This window comes from Abramis brama (assembly GCF_963993115.1).
Source record: "Abramis brama genome assembly, chromosome: 14".
NCBI lineage: Eukaryota > Metazoa > Chordata > Actinopteri > Cypriniformes > Leuciscidae > Abramis > Abramis brama.
This window is the reverse complement of record NC_139976.1, coordinates 30,498,652-30,526,370: the sequence shown is the minus strand read 5'-3', so window position 1 is coordinate 30,526,370 and position 27,719 is coordinate 30,498,652. Positions and strand designations below refer to the sequence as shown.

General features: G+C 39.0%; 1 protein-coding gene across 3 annotated transcripts; it reads left to right on the top strand.

The window, feature by feature from the left end:
• LOC311096014 (uncharacterized protein) lies at positions 1-27,719 on the top strand. 3 transcript variants are annotated; one of them, XM_084134928.1, is made up of 11 exons: positions 1-222; positions 14,297-14,400; positions 19,270-19,351; positions 19,471-19,586; positions 19,697-19,751; positions 19,852-19,921; positions 20,075-20,728; positions 22,473-22,566; positions 22,923-23,010; positions 23,100-23,318; positions 24,986-27,719. In XM_084134928.1, exons 2-11 carry the CDS (start codon positions 14,312-14,314, stop codon positions 25,292-25,294), a joined length of 1,776 nt encoding a protein of 591 aa, XP_083991054.1. In that variant the 5' UTR covers positions 1-222; positions 14,297-14,311; the 3' UTR covers positions 25,295-27,719. The 3 variants fall into 3 exon arrangements, with proteins under 3 accessions (XP_083991054.1, XP_083991053.1, XP_083991055.1); XM_084134927.1 differs by lacking the exon at positions 1-222 and having other exon boundaries at positions 13,386-14,400; XM_084134929.1 differs by lacking the exon at positions 1-222 and having other exon boundaries at positions 13,386-14,400; positions 23,100-23,329; positions 24,986-25,160.

Genomic DNA, 27,719 nt, shown 5'->3' with positions numbered 1-27,719 from the left:
GTTGCAGCAGTGCATCATCTGTCCGGGAGCCGTTATAACGCGCTCTCTCGCGTGTTCATTTTTTACCATTTTGGCAGGAGTAAAATTTACATATATGTGACTTCAACAAGCAGATGCATTTTGTTCAGTTTCATCTGGAATATGAAAAAGTGTCCTCTCTGTTGGAGGGCATTTACCTCACGCTTGGTATTTCCGATCAGAGAAAACACATGAAGTGACCAGGTACGCATGAACGTTTTTCCACATGCATCACAGTCATTTTAATATGTATGGAATGTTAAATAAGGACTCTGTATACTTGGCTGAAATTTAACAGCGGATTTTAATTTTACAGCGGAACAAGCTGTATTGTGTGCGCTGATGCGCAGTGGTCGCGCTAATAGTTTGTTAGAGCTGCACGCTTTCATTGACTTGCACTGTTTAATTCTCATATTTTAATAGTATTTATTACCCCCGGCCTAGGCTATTAAGTTTAATTAGGCTATCTTGATTGTGTAGGGCTATTTTTCATAAGTGTAAAATATTAGGCTATGTACCTACATGGATCAATATTAGATTTCATAGGTCTTTTGTAGGTATAGCTGATGGCTAATGAAAAAGCCAAGGATTGACTTCATGGAATGGGAGGAGGAATCGGATACAATAATTGTGGATGAAGTACAGGAGTATTCCTCTACAAACTTCCATATAGACGGATCAGCAGAGGAAGGGGATGCCTTCCTTCGGCAGCCAGGTCTGTCTGTGTCTACCTGTCTCTATGGTCAGACTGTGTTCACTGAGTCTGTACATGCTCAGGACTTTTCTCAGTTTAGGGTCTCTCACTTTACTCAGGCATCCTGCCAATTCATATGTTCTGTTTAGGGCCAAATAGCATTCCAATTTACTCTGTTTGGCTGTTGCGTCTGTTCAATGTTTGAGGTATTTTTCTTTTTGTGTTTTAATTATTTGGTTTGGTCTGGCTATGTTTTTATTGTCAGTTTGTGACGTCAGATCTAATACCAATCGGCCAAGGGCGTTTTTCTCTGGCTTCAGTTCTTGGTAGGACAGGGCTTTGTGATGGAGGGTCTGTTCATGGATGGGGGGGTCTGTTCGCTATTTTTTAAGTGGACATGGAATTTAATGGCTCTTTTTTGAATAGTTATTACAAATGGGTATAATCCTAATTCTGCTCTACAGGCATTATTTGGGGTTTTGTAAACTCGTAGCAAGATTTTGCACAGCTCGGTCTGCAGAGTCTCTATTGGGTGTTTGTCCCATTTAGTGAACTCTTGGTCTGTGAATGGGCCCTAGACTTCACACCCGTACAGCGCGATGGGCTCTATTACAGTTTTGATTATTTTTAGCCAGATTCTGATTGGGATGTCAATTTGGATATTTCTCTTAATAGCATAAAAAGCTCTCCGTGCCTTGTCTCTCAAGTCATTAACAGCTTTTTTAAAATGTCCTGTGTTGCTAATATTTATGCCAAGGTAAGTGTAGTCCTGCATGTGTTCAAAAGAACATGTTGTCCAATTTAAAACTATGATGTCTTGGCGGCTGGGTCTTTTTCGGAAAATCATTATTTTTGTCTTTTTGGGGTTAACTGACAGGGCCCATGACTGACAGAAGTTGTGCAGGAGGTGTAGATTCTGCTCTTTAGTGGGAGACAGCAGCACCAGATCATCAGCAAACAGAAGGCATTTGACTTCAGTGTCCAGTAGAGTAAGGCCAGGTGCTGCATACTGATCCAGAGCTCTCGCTAGCTCATTTATGTATATATTGAACAGCGTTGGACTTAAGCTGCAGCCCTGTCTCACTCCACGACTCTGAGATAGGAATTCTGTGTGTTTGTTACCAATTTTAACTGCAAATTTGTTGTTTGTGTACATTGATTTGATGTTGTCATATGTTTTTCCTCCGATGCCGCACTGGATTAATTGAAGAAAAAGACCTTCATGCTGTTGTAGATTTTTCCCTAAACCTAACTATCTGGGTCGTCTCCAATTGACGTTCCCTGGGTCGTGTAAGGCTGGAAACTTCACGCTGCTATTTTGAACCAATAATCGGAACAAAAGGCAGTTGAAGGATGACGTGTATAATTCAAATGTTTATCTGACTCCAATATAATAAATCTGACTCCATTAAAGTTGTTGTTATTCTTTAACCTCTTATTCTTTAAAAGTAAAAGTCTTTCTTAGAACTGATAGGAAAACGTAGAATTTAACCTGAACGTTTAGATAACGAAAGTTATAATCACTTTAGCTTTCAACATAATCAGTGATAAAAGGAAAGATTCTCAAAGCCTTTAAAGCAGGCAAAGTTATTTATTAAGTTACATGTTTAAATATACAGACAGTAGAATGGAACAACATACTGTATTAGAAACTTAGTTGTAACAAATAATGCACTGTCGTGCAGAAGAGGCCGTAAAAGCCTTTCTTGTAGTATGAGGTTACGCACCGGTGTGCGGGAGTGGCAGAGTTAAAGCCTTTCTCCTAGATCAACAGTTACCTTTCCTTCTTATACCCTGAGCAAAGCATTGTTAAACATGAGTGGAATACCAACACCAAACCCAATGACAGGAAGATGAGGCAAATGGGTGGAGATCCAGAGGGGGAGAAGAACATTAACATATTCTCCTCAATGCATGTTTAACCAATAGTACCTAGATTGTACATTAGGATACTTAATATCTCTATTAAGTTCACCACCATTCATTTCAGTTTATAAGCTGTCAGATGAGACCAAACATGGCATAGTTACATATTAGAACACAGTAGTAAATAAACAGTATGTAGTTGAAAGCATCTACTGTACTGTATGTCCTGTGAAGCAAATGGTACAGACGTGTCATTGAGGTGCAAACGACTCTGTCTCTCCCGACAGAACCATCCTGTGCCTGGAGTGTCCCAACAGTCTTCAATCAGCATATTGATGAATCCCTTGCACTAGATAGGCATTAGCATACTGTGATAGTGAAGGCCATTGTGCCACGTTTAATTCACATGTATACCTTTAAAAGGCTTTTTGAAGTACTAGGGCAGTAAAGAGTTCTGCCCATATTTGCTCAGCCCTACAGTTGTCTCCAATCGACGTTCCCAATCTTATATAATCTACCTGGGTCGTCTCCAATCGACGTTCCCTGAGTCGTCTCTAATCGACGTTCCCAATCCTATATAATCTACCTGGGTCATCTCCAATCGACGTTCCCTAACGTCTCCAATCGACGTTTAATATATAGTCTACCTAACTAACTTGCTTCCCTAACTAGCTTTCTCCCTGCGGAGGAATAATTGACAAACAGACTTCAGCAAATGTCCTTTAAATGCTTTAATCACGGCCGGAGGATCTCTCGAGCAGTTCTCAGAGAATTTCCCCCAAGAAGAAGCAAGGCCGGAGGATCTCAGACAAATTCCATTGAGAATCCCACCAGCTAACACGAATACAACAGTTTTTATAGAATATGGAAAAATGATATGAATTTGATTGGTTCTTCATATGCAAACCCTTCTGTTACTAGGTAAAGCAAACTTTGTTTTAATGATTACTTCATTGTTAATCACAAGGTTCAAACTTAGTCATCTGTCTAGTTTCATTTCTCATATTTGTTATTTTTACACTCACACAACCAAAGTCAAATGGGCATGGCAACACAACATACAACATTCAAAAACAGGACAGAACATTTTAGTACATTGTGTTTCAAAGTGTTAGTTTTGTTAGGCCTAAAAAGGGAAGTAAGGTTAGATGTTAGAGTTCATATTAGTTTGATATACAGCTTACTATTTTATCTATTAAAAATCCACCACAATATGTTTCTCTCAATATATAAACAACACTAAATCACACCATAAATGCATTCATAATTGGACATACAGAAGCCACTCTTGAAGGAAACCTATCCTAATCACTATTTGGGTATTTATTTATCCAGTGCTGTATATGATCACTAATCACTTCCATTAAGGTGGTATTTAACTTAGAAGAATTATATCCATACATATTTAGAAGAACTGTGGTGGTCTGGCCAAGTAAAACCACCAACAAAAGAAAATTACCCTTAGGGTCACTGACAAGGTGTATTATTTCACCAGCAAACTTATTTTTCAAAATAGCAATACCTGCTGATCGCTCTGTACTGTGAGACATCCATATATCATTGCCCCACTGGGGCCTCCAAAATTTAGCATCATCCTGCGTGGAATGGGTTTCTTGAAAAAAGCAATGCCTACAATGCATACCATGGATGCCTACCTAGCAGAAACTTGCCATTTTATAGATGACAATGACAAGCTCTGCACTATTTTACTAGTTGTGGACAATTTCCCTAAGAGCCATGCTGCTGAGAACTTGGCTACTGGACATATCAAACTCATGGAGGATTGGGGCATAAAGCATAAAGTGAAGTGCCTGGTAACTGATGCTGCAGCCAACATGAAAGCATGTGCACAATCATTGAATGTTAGGCATGCAATATGCATTGCACATGCACTAAACCTTATTGTGAGGAAATCTTTTGATGACATCAGTAGCTTCAATGAAATTCGATCCAAATGTAGGAAACTTGTGACCTATTTCCGAACCAGCACTACAGCAAAAGAGAGACTGGCCCAAGTACAGGAGCAGATGGGGAGACAAGTTCTGAAAATGATAATTGAAGTGGACACTCGCTGGAACAGCACTTATAACATGCTAGAACGTCTCTATCAGGAGCCAGTGAGGGCATCACCCCTCCTACTGCCCTTGAGTATGAGGCAGTCCAAGATACTTTACATAGTCTTGCCCCTTTCTGCCAGGCAACAGTAAAGCATTCTGGAGGAAAAAAGGGTGTCTGCCTCCAAAGTGATACCTTTGATACCTTTGCTTACTGGGGCGGCAGTGGCTCAGTGGTTCATGTAGGTTGTCTACAAACGGGAAGGTTGGTGGTTCAATCCCCGGTTCCACCTGACCAAGTGTTGAGGTGTCCATGAGCAAGACACCTAACCCCAGCTGCTCCTGACGAGCTGGATGGCGCCTTGCATGGCTGACACCGCTGTCGGTGAATGGGTGAATGTGAGGCAATATGTAAAGCGCTTTGGTGGCCATAGGTCTGTGAAAGCGCTATATAAATGCAGTCCATTTACCATTTAATCATGCTGTAACGAGTAAGCTAGAAAGCCTCAAGTCCAATTTAACAAGGCAGCTGGGTGACAGCCTTGTCCGGAGGGTCAGGGAATAAGTACATTTACAATCATACCCACGTTATTGGATCCCTTTTTCTTTTTTTTTTTTTAAACTGGGATTCTTAAGTCAAGGGAAACTGCAAGAAGCTGCATCAAGATTAAAATCTGAATATACTGTAATCAAATATTCTGGTCTCCATTCTGCTTCCACCAATACACCCCCAACTCAGCTGCCATCCTCTTCAGAAGCAGGTCAATCTTTAAACAACAGTAAGTAGTATATTTCTTTGTTGTGTGAATTTTCACATTGGTGAGTAGTACTGTGAACCATTGTTAATGGATTTTTCTTTTCTTTTTATCTCTAATTTTAGGTGACCTTTGGCATCTGCTGGATAGCATGGTTGATCACAGTAGAAGGAGCTCAAGTGCAACAGCAGATGCTACTGTAGAAGTGGACCGGTATTTATCAGAAATGAATCTCACAAGATCTGAAGATCCACTAGTATATTGGGCTCAACAGAAGCATCAGTATCCTCATTTATACCAGCTGGCACTGGCATGCTTATGTTCCTGTTACGTCCCTAAAGTGGCTAAGGGCATGAGGGAACACAACATAAAATAAATTCATATTTTCCCAGATCATTTTAACTGTGGTACGTGTTTAAGGCACTGGTGCAAAATAACACAGGAATAAAGGGAGTTTAAATTTAAGAAAAATAATAAATTTATTCACAATAGAGAACTCAAAGAGAGAGAGACTAACAAAAATACCGTACACAGGGAATAGGAACCTGAGCGGGGCTAAATCAAAGAAAGAAAGAAAACAAAACCCACAACTATCTCCCCTTCCCAATAAGCTAATTCAAAAAGAAAAGATACAACAACAACAACAACAAAAAGTCTTCGGTGTACAACACGCCCTACCTAAACTATACTACTTAAGAAAACTCAAAACATACAATAGTGGCACCCTCTCAAAAAATGGAAGTCACGTGACATGCTTCCCTGGTCAGCTGTAAACCAATATAAAGAAAACAAACTATTAATTTAAAAAAAATTAAAAGATTAAACAAAGAATCAGAAAACAAAAACAAAACACGCCAACAACCCAGCGTGGCAAAAAAAAAACAAATCAACTCCCTCCTTCTCTCTCCCCCGCTTCTGGTCTGCGTCACTTTTATAACAGGGACGCCCATTCAGGTGTAACCGTTGAAATGATGATTGACAGCCAACAGCACCGCCCTAAGAGGTGATAATGGAGAAAGTGAAAGTAAAATAAAAACAACAACAGAACACCATATCCTCTGAGCACGTAACAGTTCCCCTGCATCCTCTGTTCCTTGCGAAAGGATCTTTTCCAAGGCTGGAGAGGTTTTGTCCAAGAAGAGGAATCATCTAAACCCCAACACACTTGAAAAAATTATGTTTCTCAATAAAAATCAATTGTAATCTTTCCTTCACCCACCCCAAACTGCAGTGTTGCAGTTTGCTCCTCCCCAGTCCCATAAGCACAACACTGCACTAAAACTAATGAGTAACAGTTCACTGCACAAACCCTCCCAGAAAACCCCCCTGCTAAACACAGGGTTTTTCCCCTGCTAAACCCAGGGTTTTTCCTACATAGAGAATTACGAGGCGGCTGCCAACATCAAATTTCGTGCCGCCTCACGCTCTCGACAAAACTAGGACAGACAGTCACATGCTCAGATACACTTTTTCCACCATGACGGTTCTGTTGCGGGTTCCCGGCCTGTGTCCATTCTCAAACCGTATAGTTTGCCAATAGTGCTGTGCGGATCATAATCCGTGGGTCGGGCGGGCCAAGAAATTAAAACATAACATTCCAATTAATCGAGGGTGGATGACAGATAAATCATTAGCTTATAATGTGTTAAAGGGTTAGTTCACCCAAAAATGAAAATTCTGTCAGTAATTACTCACCCTCATGTTGTTCCAACCCTGTAAGACCTTCGTTCATCTTCGGAACACAAATTAAGATATTTTTTATTAAATCTGAGAGCTGGATCACTCCTCCATAGGCTTCTAAGACATTATAACTTGCTGGCCCAGAAAATGTATTAAAGACATCGTTAATATAGTCCAAGTGACTACAGTGGCTCAATCTTAAGTTTATAAAGCGACGAGAATTCTTTTTGTGTGCAAAACCCCCCAAAAATAACGACTTTATTCCACTATTCATTTCCTTCTCTCTGGGCCTCGAGTTTTTTCACGTAGTATAACTACGCAGCGCATCTGTGTTGTACTTCACACGTAGGCTCACTATTGGCCGACGCTGGTCATGTGTGTGATGCGTGTGACGTACAACACAGAAGCGCTGCGTAGTTATACTACGTGAAAAAACTCGAGGCCCAGAGAGAAGGAAATGAATAGTGGAATAAAGTCGTTATTTTTGTACTGGCCCAACTGGACAAATGCCCTGATTATAACTATTTTTAATAAAAATAAAATAAAAAAATAACTAGGGAATCACTGAAAACGCGAGGACGATTCTGATTTTATTTCATTTAATGTAAGTGGCGATTGATAGCCTATAGTTGATAATAGGCCTACCTAATGTAGGCCTACTGACAGTAACAAAGTTGCGCTGTTGAGGCTCACGCAGTTATTTATAACATATTATACAGTTAAGAACCATCACACGACCAGAGTGCTGTTTTTCTGAATACCATCACGATTGAAACCGAGACACTGATTTCATAACAGTTCAATAAACAAATTGTTAAAATTAAGTCACTTACATTTTAGACGCAACGACTGTTTTTGTTCTGTTTCAGCAGCGAAAATAGTTCCAAACAAACATCACAGCAGGACCATTGTGCATCTCACAGGAACACTCAGCCATGTTTCATTACTGAATGATTCAGCGTTTTGAACGAATCGGTTGAGTCAAAGATTCAATTACCCATTCATAAACTGCCTCATTCTGAATAAATCAGCCATTTGAACAATGAATGACTGGCTCATTAAGACAGTCGCCTGCCGCCACCTTCTGGCGGTTTAGTTTCAAAGTATCATTCTTTTCAACATTCCATAGTTGTATATTCAAAAAATATTTAAAACACTCTCATAATCTCATTTAATACAGTTTTCAATGTAAATTATTTAATTTGATTGGTCTAGTGTCTTATTCTAAGTGAATATAATGATCAAATTTAAGAATTTGAAATGAAAGATGGAGCATACATTTAATAAAATTTGGTAAAAAATGCCCTTTATAAAGGTAAAAAATTTTATTCTGATAACAGTATTTTCCAACAGTGATGTAATGAAACATTGACAATTTAAGTTTGAAGGTAGTAATGCCTCTGTTTAGGCTATTAAGGAAATGTAATTTTGCCAAAAGAAGAACTTTTATTTTAAATAAATGTTCATTTTAAATCAGCCTACTTCAGTGTGATATGTTACCATATTATCATGCTTAACACTGAGAATTGTAATTGTAATGTGATGATTAGATGCAGATATCTAAATCAAAGAATATTATAGGTTTGGGCGGTTGGTGGGTGGATTATTTATTTTTTAAATAAAAAAATAATGGGCGGTTTCAGGTGACTCAAAGTGCACCAGATTAATTAATTTATATTTAAAATGTACAAAATTTTCTTCGGTACAACAATACTGTGGGAAACACAGTAGGCTGTCGGCCTTTGTTATGTTAACTGTATATCATCAGTGCCTGATTAAGGATGGTTTGTTTAGTTTGAACGTGTCAAATAAATTGTTATACTACCCTCTTTTCATGCATTTTTTTCTTTATTGTATTAATTACACAAAATGTCGAGAGAAGACATACATAAACGGAGATATGTTTGCAAAAGTGATGTTTTTGCGTCGCACAGCTCCAACCCAGGCCATCCGACGCCTCTTTGTTACGTCCACTATGCTGTCCATGTCCTTTCTTCAAAGTGGGAAAACTAAAAAACCTTTCCCCGTTGTTTAGTTTGTGACCCTTTCTGTCGTGATACTTACTATTGCAGCCTATCACACAACAAGAACGTACCATTTTATCACATTTACGAACAACACAATTCTCCCAATAGAACACACTAGCATTGATACCGTACAAATGGCGACTACGCCAAATAGTATAGAAGTACCAAGAGGCGAAACTCAATAGAACGTTCCATTGCAACAAACGCACCCATGCGCAGAGCTGCAGCTCCGCCATCTTGGACTGAACGTAACACAGCTGTCATAGAATTGAACAATACCGGTTCCAATTCAAAAGCGGTTAAGGGAACTAAATAGTAGTTTCTAGTTTTTAATATCTCTATAGCAGACATCACGAGTCTCCCGGAAGTTCCGGGAGTCTCCCGCATATTGATAGCGGCTCCCTGATGCCCGCAAATTAGCTAAAATCTCCCGGAATCTAGAGCGAGCGAGCAAGAGCGCGCAGCTCCAAACCGTGTTGAGCAGGGGTTTTCAAACTGTGGGTCGCAGTCGCAGATTGGGAAGAGGTGGGTCGCGCAGTCACTATTGGCTGCAGCTAAATTTACGTTTCATGAATGACACACACACAAACATTTTGCACGATGTACCAACGTTAAATAGAAATCGCTATGAGATCGTATTACACAGGAGAATTCAAATGCCACGAAAGGCGCTGCGTTTCCCAAAAGCATCATATGCCTAAGTAGATCGTAAAACCGTTGCCACTTATAGGGTCTCTATACGATCAGCTTTGCTCCCGATGCTTTTGGGAAACGCAGCGGAGACCTGAATCAGCCTTTCGTGACATTTGAATTATCCGGTGTAATGCGATCTCATGCAGAATGCAGAGCAGTGATTGGAGTAAACGAGTTTCTTCTTGTTAATAATGCGCACAGAACCGCTTAATGAACCGCGCCGCTCTGAGACGCTGAAATTGTTAACACAACATGTCGCAAGCGCGCGCTTCATGAAACAAATTGCACTGATTTCTGTCGTCTGTTCAACACAGCACTGTTGTCTTTCAGAGATATGGTCGTCGTAAGAGTGCGTTGTTTGCGTTCCCTTGCATGCATTTTGCTACAACGCAAAAAAATATAGCCTATAAAAAGTATTTCACATGTACACACACGAGCACGAAAGCGTTTTCTGCGCTGAACAACGCAATGAGTTTAACAACACTCGCAGCATAAATATTAGTATTGAAATTCTAGGTCCTGGGCCTACTGTCAAATAAAATTATTAGTCTATTTTTTTTTTTTATATTCTGTTTTTTTTTGTCATATCAAACCTTTGGTTATGATTAAGCTTACTTAATCTTTTTTCATTTCTTTAAATTTGTTCTGCCATGTCTGGTAAATCAGTTGAGGCAGCAGACAAAAACTACTCAGTATTCTTCACATTATTTCAACAGCCATTAGGCTGTTAGGCTCTCAATTTTTGATAATGTTCCAAAAGTTTGTATTGCAATTAAGCTTGTCATTCATACTATAACAAGGAAAAAAAACTGCTCCAAAGAGAACTAACGCCTCCCACCCCACATTCATGCTTTAAAATTATTTTATATTTTGGTGGGTCTTGAGATAGATTATTCTTGTCTAGGTGGGTCCTGGAATGGAAAAGTTTGGGAACCCCTGGTGTAGAGCACACGGCAGAAAGGGCGAGGGAGCGAGAGACCTTGCTTGTGTGTGCTAGTGTGCCTCAACAAGCATGTGCTCTTTTTATGTGTTTATTAGAGGTTGAATTCAAATCAAATACTGCCAAACCACCCATACTACCTCTGAATAGGATGTCTACTTCATAAATTGTATGAAAATTATGGAAATACATGGTTCAGATCACTCAAAACATATATGAAAATAGAGGCGCCCTTATATGGTCAGCAAGGAAGCTTGGCTGTCCATCCAGTGAAAAAGTTTGGTACTACGCCCAAATAAAATCTTACTGAAAGCTCATTTTTTGAGATATCAACCTAAAATGTGGAACACAACTTGTTCAGATTTTTGCTTTCATTTTCTTGCAGTTATAGAGTAAAATATATTTTGTAATATATATATTTTATATAAAATATAATTATATTTTTAAATTTGTACATTTTAATAAACTCAAACTTATATAACTTTTTTTCTGTTTCACTTTCATAATTTATTTTATATGAATTAATAAAGCGGTCATTTGCCAGGTTAGGTGTTCATATATCTCTGAAAATATGCGATTTAAAAAGCCCATTTCGAGTCTTGACTCAATTTCGACCAAATACATAACGTTAGCAAACTGTTACTGCGGTTATGGGATAGCTTACATTAACGTTAGAGCACCTGTTATCGTTGACGTTAGCTCACTTTAACGTTAATAAAACCTTTTTCTTTCTACTTTACCTCTCTGGATCTTTGGGGAATCTATGAAATGCTAGTTGATTGGTTGTACACTGGTAGTTGTTGCAGTTGATGGCAGAACACTGTTTTCTATGTTTCCAATTATTTCCAGACATAATATTAATGCTGTATACGGTAGTTGTGCTAACGGTAAAGCCGTTGGTTCAGTCCAAAATGGCGACTGCAGCGCCATCTAGCGATTGTTGTCAAAACTGCAACGGAGTTTCGCCTCTTGGTACTTCCAGAGAACTATGGTGTCGTTCACACCAGACGCGGAGCGCCGCGGCCGGCCCGCGCCGTGAAGCGCCAGTTTCGGCGTCTGGTCTATTTTTTGCGCGAGCCGCGAGTGATCCGCGTCCATTCCGGCAGGAAGTCACACCAATAAACACGAGACAATCCGGTCAATTGTCAAAATATAAGCAATTTTCAAATTAAAATACCGCGAGTAAATGCGATCATATTTGTGTATCTAAACAGACTAGAAAGATGAAAACAAACAAAGAAAAAACACAACAAAATAGATTTAATAAATTTGAAGAGAGGATGTATATTTCAACGGTATATCTACACCATATTCTCTCTCTGTCTGCGTGTGTGTCTCGACAAAGGATTAATAAAAGAAGTGTACAAACTTCTTGGTTACAGAAACATGGTGTATTCATTTTATGAGGTTATTTACTTACCCATGATGTAAAAAATAGCTCTTAATAAACAACAACTGAGCAGAAGCGCTTGTCGACCGCCGTGGAGAATATGCGTCTGGTGTGAACAGGCAGGCGCCGGACCGCGCGTGATTTTCCGTTCCGCGCCGCTTCGGCGTCCGGTGTGAACCTAGCGTAATATGTAATATGGCGACAAGTTTCACTCTCAGTACACTTCCGGCTTCTGAACTGGTTGCAGTTCCTCTCTGATTCCATATGAGGGCGCTCATAGGACGAGTGCAGAATGAATGGAGGTCTATGGCGCTATACCAATAAAAATCCACTTTTCTCAGGATATAGTTTTTTGTCTAGTAATTTGAATGTTGTATTCGAAAGGAGATGCAAATAAATTACACATTGCTGGGTGTTAGATTTTTTTGAGTCACTTATTTGCTTTAAAAAGTCTTTTAAAGTGTCAATGACGTCATACACATGTACGACCAGAGATACTGCTTCACAGCAATCCTTCACTCACTCTGGTGCGTTCGCGCTCTGCACTTTCTTTTCACTCGAGGCATCGACAACACAGCTGACACAGGTAAACACATGTGCTAGAAGAGTTTTTGTTTTGTTTGTTTCTGGTCCCGCTGCGGATGACACGATGCCATCAAGCGGTATCTCTGGTCGTAATCAGTCCTTCACTGACCAATCAGCATTCATTAGCAGAATGCTAGCGTGTTATGGGCAACAACAACTCAACCTGTAAGAAATCAAAACTTTCGACCTAAAACCCATGTTGAACTTGCAAAATCTACAATCAGATCTGAGATTTCTCAACGGCAATCGGGTGAAAGAGACAAATTTAGCTGTCTAGCCCCATTGACTCCCATTCATTTTGCACTCATGGCGATCGCCCCCAGTGGAACTCTGGTGGTACTACAACAAAAATTCGGTACAATAGAGCTTAATAGGGAGTGGGCAGGCTCTCCGTAGACGGGCTCTGGTACTCTTTGACGACGCCCATAATGCATTTCGTGTTTCACGAGTGTGACATCACCAGTCAATGACCGTACCAAAATTTCAGTAGTCGGTACCGATACCATTAAAATGTTACGGTTCTCGGTACCACAGCAAAATCTGTTGGAACTATTTTTCTATTTTATTTAAATACTTGAAAAAAATATTAAATTAAATTCAATTACTTTATTTATGACGGTAAGCATTAAAAGCTACATGCTGTTTAAACGTAAATATTGCTTATAAAAAAATCCCATGGAGACGTAGCTAAATCTACTGTACAGTAGCCTAATATAATTATTTCTGTCAATTTTTTCAAGTTAAACCGACCTTTTATTTTGACGGGTTGTCGTGAAGACCTTTGAGTATCTGTGTGTATAATATGACGATAGTTTTTTCTCAAATTAAACGGTAAAATGCTCATGAAGTGACTATCAGAGTGGCTCTGGAGATGAATTTCACCATGTCATCATATCGTGAGGCAGCAGAGACTGAAAACAGCGCGAGCGTCACTTGCGTGCTTCAGTGTGTGTGTGTGTGTATGTGTGGTAAATGAAACCGCGCGTCTGCACCATTCATTCACACAGAGACAAGCAGAACATGCAGGGTTAATATTTAAATATTCTTTTTGCAGTTTAATATACACATACACTAAATATATCTTGGTATATATCGGCTGCAGACAGTGCATGCTCCAAGTAAAGAAGTTAGTCTGGAGCCCGCGCTTAGATAAAAACACGGAAGCGACTTAAAGCAGCTGACTATTAGTGGGTACCGAATATACCCGGTAGGCTACTACAGAAATGCTGGTATCGTCACATTTTCAGTACCGACGTACCGGTACTTTAAACCACTAGTAGGCTATATGATGGTCTACCTCCGCCTCGCTTTGAGCCAGGAAAAACCCTGAAACCCCTGCCAAAGAGAAACTGCAAAAAACCCTGCTTCTGGTCCCAGCCAACCCAACACTTCATTACAACTTCACCTCTAGGCTATTCATAACTCTATAAAGGTCAGCCAGGAACCTTGGAGTTGCAATTGATGATCAACTGAACTTCACAGACCACATTGCTAGAACTAGCATCCGGTTTTCATTGCCGTGTGTCAAATCTGTGACCCGTGAAAGTGGATAGACTTTTAATTTTTTTTTTTTTTTTTGTGTTTGCTAAACAAGATCATTTGTTTTAAAATGCCTTTGCTGGGGAAGATAGTGGAGATCGAAAAAAATGGAGAAGATGGCAGTGAATTTCTCTTCATAGCACCCTGTCTGTTCGGAAGGTCAGTAACATTTTATATTTATGGCTTACATGGCTGCATAGGCAAGTGCCCAGGGGCACCACGCAAATATTTCTCATGTATTTCTCATTTTTGTCATGATGGCTATGAGGCTAGGTTTCACAAAAATTCCGATTTACGATTTAAATCGATTATTTCCCCCCTACTTAAAATCAATCTGCAGATGACAAAGAAATTGTTCAAAACAAGTTTTAACTTTATTTTGTTTTGATTTTTCCTTCTGGGATTTGATCTGGATTTCCCCCTTGAGGTTAAAGTGCAATCAGAAACAACAAGCCAAAAAGACAAGATGGCACGCCCTGCCTTTTTAAACAGTGAAAATGTAACATAGCATAACATAAAATGGGTGGATTGGGATTGGGGTATGTGTTAATAAAAAACAACACTTGCATCATTAAGTGTGTTGTGATTGTCAAAACATTTGGTAACTAAACAGAATTTTATTAAGTTTAGTGACAACACAATGTTTACATGGTAATAACTGGAATGCTACTGGTTTTATTATTGCTTTACACAAATTTCACCATTTCAATTTAATTCTGATCTTGATTCAATATCGATTCCTTTGGATAAATATTAGGTAGGCTACATTAGATACGTTAATGTGTCATGTTAATTTCAAGTGCCAAAACGGTGTTTATTGTTTGAATTTCGTAATTAAATTGACAGAATCTGAGAGCTGAGAATTTGTTTCATTTCAACAGTAACCTGCTCTTCCTTGTCTGTCGGTCTCCGTGTCCTCTTTGCTTCGTGATTTTTCTGTGCGTGAGAAAATGGATGTGTGGCGTGTGAAAAGTCTCACGGTGAATTCTTGAGATTTGGCAGCCCTGCGGATTCAGTTTGTAAACGGTTTTGGCGGGTGTGCTTGTGCTGCCGCGGTCTCGTTCATTTGACATGTTGTTTGTCTATCTCTATTCTGAGCCCATACGCAACTACGGGAGCCCAGAGGGGAGCGTCGGCGGATGTTAAAGAGAAAACCGATTTTCATTCAAACAACAAGTAAACTACACTTTAGAGTTAATTGATAAAATCGATTTATCGCCCAGCCCTAGTGGGGCACCCTATGATCTGCACGCTGCGAGAAGCTCGTCGGCCTTGGTTAAAATTCAATTCACGTTTATTTGTATAGCGCTTTTCATAATAGGCTACGTTCATTTCAAAGCAGCTTTACAGAAAGTGCATGAGTCCATATTACAATTTAGAGTGTTCTGTTATCAGAGGTAACTGTCTAAGTTATGCATTTCAGAAGTGTATACAAAATCACAGTTACCTAAAAATGTATTAATTTAACAATGTAGAGTTTTAATGGCGATACAATGAGCTCACTGAAGTAATGGATACTTGTTTAACAAATTATTATGGCATTTAGAAAATATAGCATTGGTGCATGACATGTTGATTCAGAATTTGCGTCATCTGAACTCTTCGCAGGGAGTTGGCACCGTCACTTCACTTCACTTCATAGGTGTTGGGCATCTGAAGTCTTCATAATAGGATCCAAACTGGAGCTGATAAACGCATTAATAAAAGCATTATTGTAATGTGTGAACACGCTGACAATGCGAGTTGCTTGTTATTTTTATATTTTAATCAAATAGTTAACAGTGTAACGTTATCTGTTGCATTTACCGTTCAATCACCATTTTGAGTTCTTTGCACGCACAGGTTGTATCAGCGATTGTGGGTGACGTCACTTCTGTTTGTGTTTGAAGCAGTAGCACCTCACTGGAGTACACGAGATCCAGGGGGCGGAGTTGGATCCAGATATAAGGGTTGGAGATGGGTAGGTTTAGGGGTGGGTTTAGGTATCAGGGGATGGAGATGGTAGGTCATGGTTTAGGTATATGTAAGGTGGGAGGAGTTGGATCTGGATCCAACTCCTCCCCCTGGATTTCGTGTTCTGCAGTGAGGACCATCTCGTTTGAAGCGAGATCCCAAACAAACCAAGTTAGCTCGCCCCTCTCTCCCGTTTCGTGCATCATGAAAAAAACATAGACAGTAAAATAAAATAAAAATCATCATGCACGCGCATTTCTTAAAGCGACAGACACACGATAGGCCTATTCAGATCGATGTTCCAATGATGGCTCATTCTGCTGGTTAAGTCATTATAGTTGTTTTGTAACAATTTTATAACCAAGTAAATATAATAGCCGTTACTTGCACACTCAATATTGTGTATTCTAAAATAGGTAAATGCAGAGATTTTTATTTTTATTTTTAACTTTGTATGCATGAACATTATGTTATCAACTTCATAGCTCGCTTCCAGCTTTGCTCCCAGCTAACATAATAGTCATTTGAAATATAAATGGTTACTACCTCACAACACCCACCCCCTGTCGGTGATTGGTTGGAACACTATTTATTTTGGTTTTGATTGGTTGGTGAAACCAATTGTTTTTGTGTGCAGATCTCAGAGCCTAGGCTGCCGACAGAGACGCGTTTTTCGACGGCCTGCTTATGGGGCGGGCAGCTTAGGGGATCGTTAGAAGATGTATTTAGAAACATACTGATATATTCTCCTGTGTTGATGTAGCTTTATAGATTATTTACCTTACAAATCTGGTGAAATGGCGCACGTTGCGTTCCCATATGAACATCATTAAGAAACACAAACTCACAGCATGCAGGGATGGCATTTGTTAAACGAGCTGCCGAGACGCGCATCGAAGACCCGTCTACTCCAACTCACAAAACAAAATAATTTAAAATGTTCTTATAAGAATGTCAGGCCACCTCTTCATTTCATCCCCCACTGTGTTATACATCACGGTGTTTTGTACATGCTCCCATAATGGCTTCTTACTTACCGGTGTGGAAGAGATGAGTCCCAGCTTAGGACCTTTACTGTTTATGCTTAGGACCCAAGCAATCCGATTGTTCAAAGCACGTCTTATGGGTAATCGCTTTAGTGCCTGGTTACAAATCAGATATCACTTTATTATATAAGTCGTTAGAACTGCTTTATAACGACCATTAATGTCTTTTAACTTGTTTCATATACTAGTATATAACCGAAGCTATAGATTGTGAAATTAAACGCTTATCGTTCTTAGTGTTTTTTTTTAGTTAGCTTGCATAGCATACATCTACCCGAAATTATTAGAGATAATTTTTTTCACCATCTACAATATTTTTCTATACATTTTTTTGATAACAAAAGCAGGTAATACTAATACCATGTGAATAGACCAGCTGTAAATATGTATTTCCTGTTTAAAAGTAGTTCCCTTTCGAGAACGGTCACTTCGTATTGTGTTGCTAATACGCAGTGGGGAACTCTTTTCCTCGAGAATATTGAAGCCTATAATTTAAAACGCTGCAGCTGCACAGCAAATACCAGCAGAGCTACTAGCTCGCCCATTGGCTGTGCTGAGGCAACTGCACATCCTATGGCAAGGCGGCTCAGACACGCGAACCAATCAGGCAGCTTGGCACCAAGTACGTCAGAGCCCGCCAGAATGGGCGTGGCTTATAGCCATAAAAGCCCATCTATTTCGCCATAACAACAGATTTAATCCAAGCGGGAAGGAAATCGACCGGAAGTTGAAGCGGGCCGCGTGCCACCATCTTGTAGCAGAACTTTACCTGCTGTTAGCATTCCATTGACTCCCATTCATTTTGGCATCACTTTGACAGCGAATAACTTTACATCTGAGGCGTTTGAAGACTCCATTTGTCCATTATTTATTTCTAAAGAAACACCACAATGTATAAAATGCTCCATTACCTTGTATCTTACGTTACGGCCCCGTAAAAGTAGTTTTTGTAAAAGTTGGCTAACGATTGCGTCATAACCACGCGACTCTCTGTCGCACAGTAGAGAGATTACCGTATGGATGGGAGGAGAAGCTGGCGGGCAATCGGGGGGACGTGGAGGCAAAATGACAAAATAATTAATCAGAATACCTAGCAAAAGTTTCTCCTGCTCCTAGCTCATGGACAGCTCCTACTCACACTCTCCGTCTCTGCAAGTTTTGGAAGGGAATGATTCAGATTTCTCATGCCACAGCCACTAGAAGACAGACGGGTTGCTCATGTCACATCTACGTCGTCAAGCTCTGTTTGAGTCTGTGCGTCAGGAACGGAAGTCCTAAAAAATCGCTAAAAATGGGCTTCACTTGTCTCAGTTGAATTCCAATGAGATGGCTCTGTCCACTTCTTATACTGTCTATGATTTAATCTCCTTCAGCAACCTTCACGTCACTGCCTCTTATGAAGCCTTCGCCATCGAATATTTTGTAAAATATTCTAATGTGAAAAGGTGACAAATTAACCTAAATTGTTTAAATGCGCACGTTTAATGTTTAGCCTATAATTCAAAAAAGGAACAACAAATGAATAATGTACTTGATTGTGTGGTGCATATCGTTCGTCTTGCTGCAACTGTAATTATTTGAAATGTTCTAGACATCAATGAACAAAAACAAAATGTTACCTGCAAAAAGGCACTAATGCAATAATGCAATAAGCTATTGCTTAAAATGACTGGACTATTAGGCTAAATTACTGATAGGCACATTAAATAATAAGGATAAACAATATGAACAATATTTAAAAAGTATAAAATTATCTAACATCTGACTAATTACAAATTAACCTCAAAACATAAAATGCTAAATTGGGCCGGGGGATATCTATAGGCCTATTTAGCATTAAAAATTTCTGAAACTAGAAATACATGGGAGATGCATCTTTGAATATCAACTTACACCACATTAAACAATGCATAGAAATGATATTGTAATCAAAAAGTGCATCATAGTTTAATTTTTCTCATTCACAGAATGGGCCATATATGCAAATGGGCAAAGAAGCAGTTTTAATGTGGACTCTTTACCTTTTTAGGAAGCTGGACTGTGATATTTGTATTCAGCTGCCGCAGGTGTCTAAAGAGCACTGTAAAATAGAGCTGAATGAGAACAACAAGGTAATTATGCTGTGGTATAACACTATAAGTTTGACTTTATCTTTTGTTTCCTTAAACTGTGTCTTTGCATATAAGAACACATGACATGCTGTTCATTTATTGTCTCTCTCTTGTTTAAGTTCATTTTGACCAATTTAAGCTCTGTGAACCCCACACATATTAATGGACAAGTTCTCAATCAATCTGAACGGTTAAAGCATGGCGATCTCATCACAATCATTGATCGTTCTTACAGGTGATTCTGATTTTTATTAGAATTATGAAAAGAAAATGAAAGTTTTCTTGTTCTGAGAATAATTTGTCTTGAAAATAATTTGTTTTCATTTTGTTTTCATCTAATGTTAGGTTTGAGTGCCCACGTCCCAAGACACAGACAGCTGGAAAAGACAAAACAGTTCAGGTGTGTAGCTGATGTGAGTCTTGTGAAACAGATGATGTGTATTTTTTGTTAATTTATCATTTATTTATTTTGTTAAATTTTTGGTTCTGTCATCCTGTAGGCTTTGCAAGACCAGCAGGAAAAAAGCACACCCGTTCATGCAGAGAAGAGGAAGTCAGAGAATTTGTTTGGTTAGTGATCATGAAATGTATTTTCTGTAATATTCTATACATTTATTTTTATTTTTTGCAGCACGTTTACTGTAAAAAAAATGTTTCTAGTTTTCCTAATTCTGCTAGAATATAATTACATATCCGTGATTGTCATGTGTGCTATATTTACAGACACTTGTTTAAAAGATGGGTCAAATTTACTGCCATCTGTGGATCAATCTGTTCAGAATGAACCAGAAGATGGCAAAATACATTTTTGTGACTTTGCTGGACCTCAGGTTAATCATGAGGAAGCTCCCGCTGCAGATGTTAAAAGTAGCCCTAAACCGGTCACAACTCCAGAACTGGATTTTGAGGATGCTTTGTTCTTGCTAGATGAATATATTAATGGACCAGCTATCCATGATAGCTCATTTCATGCAAGTCAGGAAGAGAAACCTGCTGATGATATGCCGTCTGAAGGGTCCATCACCCCCTCATTTACAGAGAAAAGTGTAACTCCGGTCTCCCAGAAGAAGAGAACACCATTGAAAACGCCTCAGAATTTCAGTGGTGGTGAGGTTGTCCAGCAAATTCTCTTAGAGCCTCAGCCTGAGGACAAAACTCCTAAATCCCCGAAAGGAAGGAGAAGTGTTGAATCACGGGATCAGAGCCTTGATCTCCAAATGCCTTTGGGCCAGCCTCAGACTCCAGGCCCAGTAGGTAAGAAGACTAAAGTGAAAATGTCACCAAGAACATCCGTAAGATCAAATGCTGGCTATAGGTCTGAAGTCCAAGGTGGTCCACATGAGTTTAAGGCTGCAATACCTAGTTATAGGATCAAAGGTGAGACAGAGTCTTTCTTCTGTTTTTCTCCTCATGAACACAACTATTTTTAACAACTTAGAAGTAGAGATGCATAAGTAATCGCTCACTCAGTCTCATTACTAAATGACAACATTTTGCCTCTGTCTATTAAACATTTGACAAAATCACAACGGAACATTCAAATCTGTGTTTGCGCTGCTGCTGAGAAAGCAGTTATGTGTATGAAACAACTTCACAAACAGTAGCCTATTTTCATCCACACAGTATTGTTGTTTCTGTGCTGCAAATATAAAAATGATCACAGAAGTACTGGGATGAAAGTTTATAGTTTGGATATAAACACTGATGTCTATGTAGCGATCATAAGAGCAGTTCACCTTTTGTAAAAAAAACTTGGTGCTTCAAACAACGATTGTATCAATTACATTGTTATGCCTCTAGTTGGTGACAAGTAGGGTTGCAAAATTCTGGGAATTTTCAAAGATGGAATTTAAGGGAATTAACAGGAATTTTTGGGAATAAACGGGAATAAACTGGGAATTTTCAAAGTTGAAGGTTGGCTCTTCATAGGGAACTTAAATATAGTTGAGGAAAGTATATTTTAGCATAATCTTGACTAAAACAAACAGATGCCATTCAAATACACTTGAATATCCATGCCATTCCTCAATCACATGCACATAGCACACTGCTTACTGCATGGCTATTGAGACCACACCCCCTACTGGCACTGTGCATGCCTCCATCACATGTACAGAAGCCCAAAGCACAAGACTATTGAAGGCACACATTTGAGCCTGTGGACTAAACAAAGTGAAGTAAGTTTTGATGATATTATGGGGAAATATATTTAATAAATGTTTAAATTGCAAATATCACATACAAATGTATTCATCTAGTAGATAGCAAGCTGATAAGTTAGATGCTAAATAAGCTAGCATAACTTTATTTACCACATAAGTAGGGCTGGGCGGTATGACGGTATATATCGTTTCCGCGGAAGAAAATGTCAACCGTAACAGATTTTTTTTATTCCGTGTATACCGCGACATGTAAATAAGTAGGCGTGGTTCACTCACGTGCAGCGTGCGTGAGACTGAGACACTGATATTTGTCAAAGAAACATAAAGAAAGACCAAGAGGATCCACAAAAGGAATTACGTTTTCAAAATTAACGTGATATTTTCAGGGGGGAAGGCGCAGAAGTCAACTAGAGCAGTGCAGCACACTGAAAGTTTAGAGAGACGCACATGCTCGCAACGGGGCTTACTTGACAACAAGTTCATATATCAATATTCTAACGAATAGAAATAACCTTAAATAATGTATCTATCCGTCTCTTATGTGTACAGTTACTTTCAGAGTGGACAAGCGGTTGCCATGGTAATATGGAATATTTCCAAAATTCCCCAGCTTAACTTCCCATGGAAATTTACCGGAAACTTTCCGGAAATTTTCCGCCCCTTTGCAACCCTAGTGACAAGTGACTGTTTATAACATGAGCTTTGTCCCAATTCGGAGGCTGCGTCCTGACTCCTCCAGAGAGGCATTTAAAGTGTGATTGCGTCACATCGGCACGACGAAGGCTGTCCCAATTCAAAGGCTGCACCCTTCGAAGGCTGATTGCATCACCGCGGAGTGACAAAGGCTACCCCGATTCTAATGTGACTTCAAATGCGCCCTTCGTTTCTCGGGCAATTAAGGATACACTTGATGGACCCTTCGCTTGCAAAACTTCTTGTAATATTTTCTGTTGTTTTAGAGCTCCTGGAGCGGACAGCTGAATTTATTGAAATGAGGGCTGTCAACGACCATTTATTTACCGGGAACAATAAATCGAACAGTGTGGCTTGGGGGTAAGGCCTATTTCCACTAGGCTATCTTGTGTATTATAGCAAATAGTCCTCACCCTATACAAAGCCCACAACAATAAGACAACCAGGAGATAAGGCAATAGTCTTTCACTTTGTTGTTTTTTTGTAGTACAAAAAACAACAAAGTGAAAGACTATTGGTGGTTAAAACATTTGTAAACATACCTTGCATGACAGTACTGTCATGCAAGGTATGTTTACAAATGTTTTAACCAAACTTGAGGACTTTTGTATGCATGTCCTGTTGTGTCATATTTTGTAATGTTAAGATTGCACTTATGTTAAGATTGCGCCCATCATAATGTTTTTCATAAGTGTTTCCTTTTTCTCTTGTTTTAGGACAGTTCTGAAGAAAATGGGCCTGCTGGGTAAGGTCACTCCCACAGAGGCCAGAGGAAAATGGAAGTACTTAAAAAAAAGATACAGAGTAAGCAAGTTAATTGGCACATCTTTGCTGAAATTTATTGTGCTGTTGTTGTTTTTGTTAACAGTCATGGTATATTTGCTCTGCCATAGGATTGCAAGTGTAAGAGAGCAAGTGCTGAAACTTGGCCGTGGTTTACCCTCATGGATAAGGTGTTGGGACAGAGGCATTCCACCAACCCCCCTGTCCTAATTGACTCCTTCCCTGAAGACACATCAGGGACAAGTTCAGCAGTGGATGACGAAGATGAGGAGGAGCCACGATCACCACCAGCCAAGAGAAAAAAAGGCCATGTCGATGAGCTGGTCAAGGTACTTAAAGGGTTAGTTCACACAAAAATGAAAATGATGTCATTAATGACTCACCCTCATGTCGTTCCAAGCCCGTAAGACCTCCGTTCATCTTCGGAACACAGTTTAAGATATTTTAGATTTAGTCCGAGAGCTTTCTGTCCCTCCATTGAAAGTCAATGGACGGTATACTGTTCACGTCCAGAAAGGCAATACAGACATCATCAAAGTAGTCCATGTGACATCAGTGGCTCAATCTTAAGTTTATCAAGCGACGAGAATACTTTTTGTGCGCAAAAAGTAAACAAAAATAACGACTTTATTCCACTATTCATTTCCTTCTATCTGGGTCTCGAGTTAGTTCATGTAGTGTAATAGCGTAGCGCGTCTGTGTTGTACGTCACACGCATCACACATGACCAGCGTCGTCAGCCTACGTGTGACGTACAACACAGACGCGCTACGCTATTACACTACGTGAACTAACTCGAGACCCAGATAGAAGGAAATGAATAGTGGAATAAAGTCGTTATTTTTGTATTTTTGAGTCTAACCCTTTAAGGAAGACATCGATTTTCAAGAGAGAGAGAATGGACCAACTATTTTCTCTTATTGAGAGAATGGTTAATAAATAAAATCTAAGTTAAAAATGGGTTCATTAATAATGTTCTAAATGAAAAAAAAAAAAATAATATTTCTGTTGTTTATTTTTGTGATGCAAGTTAAAAATGAAACTTGTATATAAGTTGTATACTGTGTCAAGTAGGACAAGGCCGAGGGCCACGAGAGAACGTGAGGGCACGAGGCCGGTGTTCTGAAATATTCAGAATGTTTTTTTCTCCATTCTGTCACCTGATGGAGCTTTGCTTTTGGTTGGCTTGGCTTTTGGCTTGCTTAGTTCGACATTTAATATTCAACAATATTATGGATCTGCTTCAGGTGGACAATGACGCAATTTTCTTCTAGAAACAAACTTTGTTGTATTATTTTCATGTTATCACTGTGAAGATACAATCTGTATTGTAAAATTGATACAGTCTGTATTGACTTGACCATTCACTGTGTCTGAGATTTTCGGTGACACTGGGCAGAGCTTACATGAATATTCACGAGTTTCCTGTTTCGTGTTAAAGCACCACTGAAAATATTAGTGCACAAAACTATTTTTCAGCGTTGAATGAAGTTAAGCTTCTTTTTTAATAACTATTTATGTATGCTCGATAGTTTCTACATTGGATCATGTGATATGATTTAATTACAGCCACTGATTTGCCAGTGACTTATCGTTATAGGATACGCTCCGAGCACTGAGCCAGCAGCCATTGCGTTTGTTTGTTTTAATTATATAGGTTAATTCTTCTGTTTTGCTTTGATGGTCTTTAAAATAGTTTTGTTTGATGACTTGTATAAGTGTATTTGTAGTAGCATAGTAAAGTTTCAGTGATTATTTTGTCATTCCCTATTGCTTTCTCATTTGGTAACCTGCCATCGGAGGTGGAAATAGATGTCCATCCTCAACTTACTGGAGCCATACATCACAGACAGGGACACCTCTAGCAATTTTAGACAGAACACTTCTTGTGATGAGGATGTCAGTGTAGTGGCTCTCCTTGAGTCTATGGTAACACCTATATATATATATATATATATTCATTTTTTAAATTAACTTTCTGATTTTTCCCCCACAGACATCAGATGAGAGCACACAGTCCCTGACCCAAACCCAGGCCGACACCACACAGCCCGGATCTCCTGACTCCCCTAATGTGCCACCACTCTGCACACCTAAAACTTCTCGCCGTACTCTTGCTTCAAAGAGAAGGGCTGAGGCAGATCAGCCCTGTGTCCTGAACGGCATTAATAGCAAGCAAGATGAAGAAGAGCATTTTCTTTTAAGTTTAGCTGGGGCATTGAGACACCTTCCTCCATGCAGTCGATCCGAGGTTAAAATGAAATTTCAACAGATTTTACATGATGCAGAATTTAACAATCAGTAAAACAGTATCATGCATACATAAACAAACATACAGACAGACACACAAAAATTGAAATCGTTGGCGTTCTTATTCTTCTTCTTCTTCCGTTTCTTTTTCTTCTTCCGCTCTGGAAGTCTATGTCAGCCCATAGAACCCCTTGTGGGAAAGTTATGAAATTTGGCACACTGATAGAGGACAGTCTGAACTGTCACCATAGCAAATTTGGAGTCTCTAACTCAATCCCTCTAGCGCCTTCAACTGTCCAAATTTTCAATCATGTTTATGCTAATAACTTTTGAACCATAAGGGCTAGAAACAAAATTATTTTTTCCCATGATTCCATGGCTCAAATCGATTCTATTGCACCTTATGTCGTCATTTTCCGTCTTGAAAATTTGTCCACCATTTTGAATTCTCAGAAAAACCTACTTTTTTGAACTCCTTTTTCGAAGGCCATTGCTCTGATTTTCAAGAAAATGTAGTTAGATCATCTTCAGACTATGCCAACAAAGATTCATCAAACCTTTCTCGAATACCGTGCGTACTAATTTAAGGAAGCACTTGCAAAAACAAAAGTAAGGCTGTATCTCTGCAACTCTTTATCGACCATTTTGAATTTTGTACCAAAATGCTGTATTTTATGAACGCATGAACGTATCGTTACGGAACTCGGAATGGGTCATCAATACGATGACCTGAAGGAGCCTGAGAAGTTTCGAATCAGTGCCACCTAGTGGTAAAATACATTTTTCAAATTTATATAATTCTGGGTGTGGTTGACTTATTTTCACGGGAGTCATCTCCTTAGGTTCCTGAATCCTTGCCGAGTCCAATGATATGAAACTAGGTTTGGGTAGCATTGTGATTTAGCACCTAAAAAACATTTGCCAATATCTTCGAAACCGTTTGACCAATCGAGACGAAACCACCGTAGGAAGTTTGGAATCATAGGTCGTTGGCTAATCGCCAATACCTTAATGACAAAATATTAATAGTAAGTGGCAAGAAAATGCAAACAAAGTCAGGTGTGGGTCATTTTTTATGTGTTTATAAAAATAAATGTCTATAACTCCAAAACGAAATGAGATATTTTCACCAAATTTGACACACACATGTATGGGCTCACCATGAGAACACATTAAAAAAATGGTAGGATTGTGCCTCTTGTTGGCCCTTTAATAGAACAAAACATGAAATTGCTATTGACTTAAAATACAGTATTGTGATAATTTTTATACTTAACGAATGCATTGGTGTAACATTACGGAACTCAGTATGTGTCATCAGCACCATGCCTTGAAGGTACTCAAAAGATTTCGAGACAGCGTCACCTTTTGGTCAATTTTTTTTTGAAATTTCCAAAAATGCGAATACATTTTGAATAATCTTAATAGATCTCTTGGGTCACGCCAAGAACATAGATACTAAGCTTGCCATATTTGGCCGCACTTCCTGTCTGCCATCTTTATTTTCGTTCAATTCCTACTTTTTCAAACTCATCCTAGACGGTTTGTCTGATTTTTACCAAAATCGAATCATATCATCTCCAGACCATGCAGACAAAAAGTTATGGATTTCGTACCGTTTCGAATATTTTGTTACCAAAATGACTTTGAAGCTGTATCTCTGCAATTCCTTTTAAAATATTGACACTAAACTTTGTATTTGTTGTTGTCACTTCACTCTGACCATACCACATCAATTTTGTAATAGTGCCACCTATTGGTTGAAAGTGATAAACCATTAAATCATATTTTAACTGACTGTATATATTATTATTCAGCTATTTTGCCTATAATCATCTTACAATGTCTTCAATTGCTCCTTGCTGCAGTTTGTCTTACACTCCCAGGCATGTTGGCATGTTTTATCTTCTTGCGCTTGGCCCCAATAATTGCTACTTGCAGCTATATTTTATAATTAATTTTGTATATGACATGAAAATTTATCATTAATATATTAATTAAAAGCATTCATCTTTCCCAGTCATTTATTTTCCTCTTTTGATTAAGACTATTTTATTTTAATAGTAATGTGTAGCTTGTTAGTGAAAGAAAATATGCTCGTTTTCTAAGGTTATGTGTGTCACCATGATGTCATATATTGTCTGCACCTGTGCTCGTTAGTCCCTGATTAGTTTACTTTCTACACCTGTGTCTAGTGATGGCAAAATCGAGGCCTCGTGAACCAATGAAACAGTTGAACCAAATGTGCCATATTGTTTCGAGGCTTCGAATCAATCCGACACCCGTCTCAACGGTGACACCTAGTGGTCACTTGCAGGTGTTGATCTGAAACAACCTTGACGAGCCATTAAAAAAATGTGTTTTTTTTTTATTATTATAATGTTCTAATATGTGAAGCTTGTAACCTATAGGCTCCTCACTGTGCATAATGTTATTTTGGTCATGAAAAATGAATATTAATAAAAGAAATCAAGCCACAA